This window comes from Carlito syrichta, unplaced genomic scaffold, assembly GCF_000164805.1.
Source record: "Carlito syrichta isolate Samal-C Ts95f unplaced genomic scaffold, Tarsius_syrichta-2.0.1 Scaffold106073, whole genome shotgun sequence".
In the NCBI taxonomy this organism is placed as follows: Eukaryota; Metazoa; Chordata; class Mammalia; order Primates; family Tarsiidae; genus Carlito; species Carlito syrichta.
Window position 1 is genome coordinate 111,247 of NW_007050169.1, and position 7,670 is coordinate 118,916.

Genomic DNA, 7,670 nt, shown 5'->3' on the forward strand with positions numbered 1-7,670 from the left:
TTTTTAAGTACTCTCTTTTAACTGTAAAATATGCAGCAGACTGGCTCTGATATAAATGCTTACACAGAATAAGACTCTGCCTTGATTTTATTATATCTAATTAGCAGCAGAAGTGAATTTGACCTTAATTATCCACCTTCATTTAATTGAATGTCTTTTTATTTAAGGTGGAATGAAAGAACAAGATTTAATGTGCATTAAGCTTCATGGCGTGAGCAAAGTTGGTCTAAGGAAAATTATTGATTTCATTTATACTGCAAAGCTTTCTCTTAATATGGACAACCTTCAAGACACGCTGGAAGCTGCCAGCTTTCTACAGATTCTTCCAGTATTGGACTTCTGTAAAGTGTTTCTCATATCTGGGGTAAGTTATTTTCAAATCTGATTTTTCCTGTGGTATACTCTGATGTAGCCTATTTAGAGTAGGACTCATAAAATCTGTTGTGAAGACGTGAAAATCTTGCCATTAGAAAGAGGTGTCTTATAGTATGTGATTTACAAGCAAGATGAGATTAAAACAGGTGCACTTTAACGAAATGGACTCATTTAATAAAAGCCTTCTGTATTATCAAATGACAGCAGATACTACTAGTGTTTGATAAAGATATATACCTTGACCTATTTGATAATATTGTATGCCATAATCTGTCTTTAGTCACCTTAATGATTTTATACAAGCAGGCTTTTTAAATGGAATTCAATGGAAAAGTAATCTGAGCTTCTATAAGTCTTTAAACTAGGTTTTGTATTTTTTCTTCCTTTAAGATGAGAGCTAGATCTTAAGAAGAACTGACACTTCTGTGCAAACCTGTAAGGGTATATTTTGATTCCACAGAAACATATCACCCACTGAAAGCTGTTTAGCCTTTTTGAACAGATAAGAGATGACAGATAATAACTACCAATCAATGAGGTACTTAGTAGTCACCCAGTTCCTGAAGACAGAGTTTTATTTTAGTTGAGACCCTTAAGTTTTACTTTGGGGAAACTAAATGTCTAGGTTGGACAGAAATATTGCCAGGATTTCCAGAACTCATAGAGCTTGCTTTTCTGATTAAGAATTCTGGCAGCCGGCCTCGGTGGCTCAGCCTGTAATCCTGTGCTTTGGGAGACTGAAGTGAGTGGATTGCTTGAGCCCACGGGTTCAAGACCCGCCTGGGCAACTTGGCGAGACCTCATCTCTACAATAAATCAAAAAATTAGCTGGGTGTGGTAACGCACGCCTGTAGTTCCAGCTATTGGAAGGCTGAGGTGGAAGGATCGCCGGAGCCCAGCAGGTTGAGGCTGCAGTGGCCGGGAGCGTCCACTGCACTCCAGTCTGAGTAACAGAGTGAAACTACAACTCAAAAAAAAAAAAAAAAAAAGAGAGTTCTGGCAACAGTAATTTTTGGTATATTTTCTACCTTATTATATTGATGGATGTAATATTTTTCTATAATTGGGTTTAACTCATAACAATTTTAGTATTGGTAAATAATTGCTCTTAGGCCTCTAAAAACTTAAGTGTTTTGAACATGGAACCCTTTTCAAAACATTGTTTCAAGAGAACATGTCTTTAATCATTATTTATTTTATTTTGAGTCAGGGTCTAGCTTTGTCCCCCAGGCTGGAGTGCAGTAGCACAATCGCAGCTCACCGCAGCCCTGACCTCCCAGGTTCAGGTAATCCTTCCACCTCAGCCTCCCGAGTAGCTGGGACTACAAGCGTGTGCCACCACGCCTAGCTATTTTTTTTTTTTTTTTTTTTTTTAGAGACGAGGCTGGTCTCAAACTCCTGAACTCAAGTCATCCTTCTACCTTGGCCTCGCAAGATGCTAGGATTACAGGCATAAGCCACTGTGCCTGACCCTTAATTATTTTATTAATAAGGTATTTCTTATCTATAAAGTCAGCCAGTACATGATTTAACTAGACTATTGAAAGTATGTTTTTGTATGTTTCTTTTCATTTTAGAGTACTCAGACTACTATCTCACAATTATTTGTAAATTTTAAAACTAATTGCTAATTTTAAAGTTTTATGGGAGCATGTTATTATATTGTTGATTTGTATTGTCTTCCTTATTGCACAAGGAGTTAAAGTGATTTGTTAATTTCTCATGTTACTGCTTGCCTCCATTACTGAATTGGGGTGTTAGATTTTATTTTAATTTAATCATACAAGGCCCATTCCCTCAGGAGCTGTTAGTATCTTTCCTTTAGTTGTGTCACTGACATCATATAACAACTTCATTTCAAGGAAAAATGAATTGTATTGAATGTAATTTTTTAAATTTTCATTTAAAAAATGTGGGGTACAATTCAGTGTTAGGTATACAAATGGTCATTGTACAGGTAAAGTTTGGGCCTCACATTTGTCCCCACTTCACCTGGTTTGAGATCAGGTACCCTTATTGATGAAGTGTGCCCCTCAACCCCTGCAATTTCCCACTACTGTCAATCCCTTTCTTGTAGTATTATGATAATTATTCAGGGTCTGCTTATTAGTGAGAACATGTGATACTTGAATGTAGTTTTTAAAATGTCTCAAGTATAGTATTTAATTTAGTAATAGCACAACTCACATTTATAGACTCTTCACATTGCTTTACATTGATCTTAGCAACACATGGTCATCCTGAGCCAAACTAGGGAAAGTGCCATGATTTATTTGGAAATAATCATTAGCAGAAGGCATTGTTGACATATTTTCTAATACAGAAGTTTAGTACTTATAACTTGAGATATATGATCAGTTCCTGGACTTGAAAAAAAGAACCGAGCTAGATAATGCACAATATATAAAAAATTATAGTAGCACATTATTGTAAAAATAATAGAAAACCAACTTTGTTCTAGATAACTCTACTTAACACAATTTGAATTGGAGTCTCACTCTGTCACCCAGACTGGAGTGCAGTGGTACACTCACGGCCACCACATCCTCGACCTGCTGGGCTCAGGCAGTCCTTCCGCCTCAGCCTTCCAAGTGGCTGGAACTACAGGCATGTGCTACCATTCCTGGCTAATTTTTTAAAAAATTTATTGTAGAGACGAGGTCTTGCCAAGTTGCCCAGGCTGGTCTCGAACCCCTTAGCTCAGACAATTTTCTCGCCTTGGCTTCCCAAAGTGCTGGGATTATAGACTTGAGCCACTGCGCTTGACCGAAAATTTCTTCATTTTTATAAACACTTAATATCTTGAAGATTGTGTTCTTCATTCCCTGTGTCCTCTGCAGATGCCCTATAACCCCTAGAAAAGCTTACTTGTGGTGTAGCTTATTTACTCCTAATGCCCAGTTTTAGAAATTCCTTGCCTGTGAACTTTTAAGAAACTCCTGTTTTCTTAGCATCGTTCTACTTGTTCTTCATTCTATTGCAGAGGATGTATTTGTGTGATATTTCAGAGGAAAACTTCCCACTCAGAATCCATGGTAATTTTTAGGAACATTTGGTAGATTATTAGTTTGAGGAATACATGGAATCTAAGTTTTCCTTTATCCTCCTTTCAAGCATTCTGTTTCTTAGTTAAACCTGTGTACCACCTTGCTTTATGTGTTTCCCCTTTCCTTCTCAGTAATCAAGCGAAACAAGAAAAACAGTAGCCCTGGTGCCTTTTCTGCTTATAAGAACGACAAGTTTCAAGATACTGTAAATATTTTTTAAAGGAGAGTTTTTTTCAGTTCTCCCACAAGCTGAGTTATTATAGATAATTTTTAAGTGTAATGTTTTATGTTTTAAGAACTGTGTGCTGAAATTAAATGTTTTAAAGGAAATAGGCTAGTGAGATTATGGCTCATGTAACCAAAACACTGCTTGGGTTTGAACTTTTAGAAAGAAAAAATTCCCTTCTAATACTATTCTGTCCTATTCTTAATCATTTGTGTGATATAGAAAAGTGGTACCTAAAATGCAAATCAGTAAATAATCCAACAAGCATTTATATTTTATTTTTTCATGATAACTTAAAATATGATAGTAAAGCCACACTTGCCTTTGGTGGAATAGACACCAGCTTTCTAAAACAGAGTATCAGTATTAATAGAACAAGAACCACCCCCTCCTAACTTTGCCATCCTTTGCAGTAATGCTTTTCTCTTGGGGTGATAATTTAGCATTATAGTTTATGGGATTTGACATTTTTGTTCTTGCTGTTTTATTTTTGTGGTAGTTATGGAAAATAGGACAATGAAATGAGTCGAAAATGATGACAGTGAAGGATAGAGATAAAGCACAGTAGGTAAAAATTTCTGTAAAACTAAAAACACTTTTATATACTATATTGATAATAATGGAAATTGTCTTTGTTTAGTCATACCTATAAAAATTATGCTAGGTCTTATCCTTAGGACATTGCATAACTACGGCATGTTAAATACTGTGTAACTATTCTGTAGTTCACAATCACATTGCAGTTAAATTTTTGTTTATATTTCATTTGCAGCTTGAAATTTTTAGCATGTAGCATTTGCCCCACAAAATTCTTGTTATGGAGGATGACAAGGCTAGTCCACAAAACATACTCAGTTTAACATTAGGCTGCTGAAATGGGGCACTTGTAATTGAAGTGGAAATATCACAATTTAAATAAATATATAGAATAAACAAAATAAATGTTAGAAAGAAACATTTTATTTGTATATAAAACCATTTTAAATCAGAAAATGAAGATGGCCTTTAGACTTGGTAGTACTCTTTCTTTAAAATAAGTGTTTTAAAGTTGTTTTCCCTCCTTGCTGCAGGTATTATTATTGGTTTCACTTGCACATTTGTTATCAGTAATGGGGTGGGGAGTTCACAGGGAAGTGGAGAGAAATTTTATTGAGGTGACTGGAGGTAATGAAGAGTTGAAGACAGAAAATAAAGGAGGTTCATGTGTGTGAGAGAGGCAATAGGCAGAGGAAAAGAAAAAATATGACTCTCAAGAGAAAAACAGAAAGAATCAGAAGTCATTGGAAAAAACAATTTCTTTTTCTTTAATTATTTTTTTAATTATAAAGATGTGGCTTTTGCTTTGGGGACATTCTTCTTGATGCGAGGATTTCCTGAATAGTTACATATATTTCACATTCTTCACTTAATCGAAATTGAACTTATCCATAAGGAATAACAGATGTCCTTTAAGAATTTTTTTCCCAGCTTTGGGGATATTTAATGCAAGTTAGAGAAAAAATTGTATATATAATTAGAGTTGACGATGAAGCAAAACTATTTCCTTCCCCACAGAATCAGTCTTGACTTTCATATTGCCAGGGTTGGTATTGAGTGAGTTGTACCTAGATGGCCACATCGGTTGCTTATGGTCGATCATCTGTTCTGATTATTTGTTACCCATGCTGTTCTGGTTGTTAAATATTCTAAATATCATCCTGCCTATACCCTTGACCACCCATTCTTGCCATCTGGGACTCTTTATGGGAAGAAGAGTATGAGCTTAGGCTCAAACCACTTCAGTCCCGTAAAGACCTTTGTAAGAACTGATATTGCAACCAATAAAGGAAGTGCATTCAAAGAGCAAAGGAGGGCTGGGTGTGGTGGCTCACACCTATAATCACCTTGGGAGGCTGAGGTGTGAGGATCGCTTGAGGCCAGAAGTTTAAGAACAGCCTGGGCAAAATAGTGAGACCCTGTCTTTACAAAATATAAATCAGCTGAGTGTGGCAACATGTACCTATAATCCTAGCTACTCCGGAAACTGAGGCAAGAGAGTGGCTTGGGCCCATAGCTCGAGGTTGCAGTGAGCTATGATCAGGCCACTGAGCTCCTGCCTGAGTTGGACAGAGCGAGACTTTGCATCTTAAAAAAAAAAAAAAAGAATAGAGAATTTGATTTTTCAAGCTGGAGCCACCTTCTGCATTCTCCTTAAATGGCATTTAGAAGCTGCAGAGAAGACAAAGACTGAAAGAGAGAGGTGTTTGTTTTCCAACCATCCCTTTGTTTTTACCAAAATATCCCCTTTGTGTGTCCTCTGATGTTTTCTTTTCTTTTCTTTTCAAGTTGGAGTCTCACTCCATCGCCCAGGTTGCAGTGCAGTGGCACGCTCACGGCCATCGCAGCCTCCATCTGCTGGGCTCAGGTGATCCTTCTGCCTTAGCCTTCCAAGTAGCTGGAACTACAGGCACGTGCCACCATACCTGGCTAATTTTTTTTTTTTTTTTTCATTAATCAGTAGTTTTTATTATGGTTTTGTGGGGTACAGTTAAGGGTAGGTGTACAATGACGTTTCATTCAGGCACCCTGTAGATAAGAAGTGTTTTCCCATCCCCCGACAGATATTTGCTACTGTTAATCCCATCCCCCTCCCCCCCATAGTTTCCCAGTACCATCCGTCATTTTCTCATAGTATTGCATTGGATGTTCAAGGTCCATTATATGAGTGAGAACATGTGATATTCGGATTTTTGTTTTTGTGAGAGGTCACTCAGTATTATAGACTCTAGTTCCATCCAGGTTGCAGCGAAATTCATGATTTTGTTCTTTTTTATGGCTGCGTAGTATTCCATCGTGTATATGTACCACATTTTTTTAATCCAGTCCTCTTTTGATGGGCAGCATGGTTGTTTCCAGGTTCTTGCTATTGTGAACAATGCTGCGATAAACATACGTGTGCAGGTATCTTTTTTATAGAGTGATTTGTGTTCTTCAGGGTATATTCCCAGTAGGGGGATTGCAGGGTCATATGGAAGGTCAATTTTTAGAGCTTTTAGGAATCGCCACACTGCTTTCCACAGAGGTTGCACTAGTTTACACTCCCACCAACAGTGTAGAAGTGTTCCCTTTTCACCACACCCTCTCCAGCAGCTGTTATTTTTTGAGTTGTTGATAATTGCCATTCTGACTGGAGTTAGGTGGTATCTCAGTGTGGTTTTGATTTGCATCTCCCTGATGATTAGTGAGGTTGAGCATTTCTTCATGTGTTTGTTGGCTGCTCGAATGTCTTCTGTTGTGAAGTGTCTGTCATGTCTTTGCCCATTTATAATGAGGTTGTTTGTTTCTCTTTCAGTACGCTTCAGTTCCTTGTAGATACAGGATGTTAAGCCTTTGTCAGACCTAGAGTTGGCAAATACTTTTTCCCAGTCTGTGGGCTGTCTCCCTGCTCTCTTGATGGTTTCTTTGGCTTTGCAGAAGCTTGTCAGTTTAATAAGGTCCCATTTGTCTATCTTCTCTCTTAAGTCCTGTGGGTTTCGGGTTTTGTACAGAAATTTTTTGATTTATTGTAGAGATGAGGTCTCGCCAAGTTGCCCAGGATGGTCTCAAATCCGTGGGCTAAAGCAATCCTCCCACCTTGGCCTCCCAAAGTGCTGGGATTACAGGCTTGAGCCACTGTGCCTGGCTTCCTCTGATGTTTTCATATGTGGAATGAGGCTTGAGAGAAGGTACCTGTACATCCTCTGGCCCCTACAAAGTAGCTAGTTTGATTTCTTCACAGTTATTTTTCCGGTGGACATGATTTCATTCTCTTCATTGGTTGTACTAGATGGCAGGCTGTCATTTTTATAAACTAGATAGCAACAAGGAGAATTGGATACATCGAATGGCTGAAGAGTTTCCCAAATTTTGCCAGATTTTTTAGTTTTTACACTTGAGAATCCAAAAGCAGATACTTGATTTTTAAAAAATTTCCAAATGGGAATTTCTTTGTATAAAACAACGTTTAACAAAAAAAATCCTAGAGTTCTGATGAAATCTTCCAT

At 37.5% G+C, this 7,670-nt stretch overlaps 1 protein-coding gene across 5 annotated transcripts in view; it reads left to right on the top strand.

Moving 5' to 3' along the window:
• Positions 1-7,670, top strand: part of KLHL13 (kelch like family member 13) — a 111,586-nt gene that overhangs the window by 82,106 nt on the left and 21,810 nt on the right. For all 5 annotated transcript variants that reach the window (XM_021716546.1, XM_021716528.1, XM_021716536.1 and 2 more), the window contains one exon: positions 168-364. In XM_021716546.1, coding sequence (XP_021572221.1) covers positions 168-364 — 197 coding nt within the window. The remainder of the gene's footprint in view (positions 1-167; positions 365-7,670) is intronic.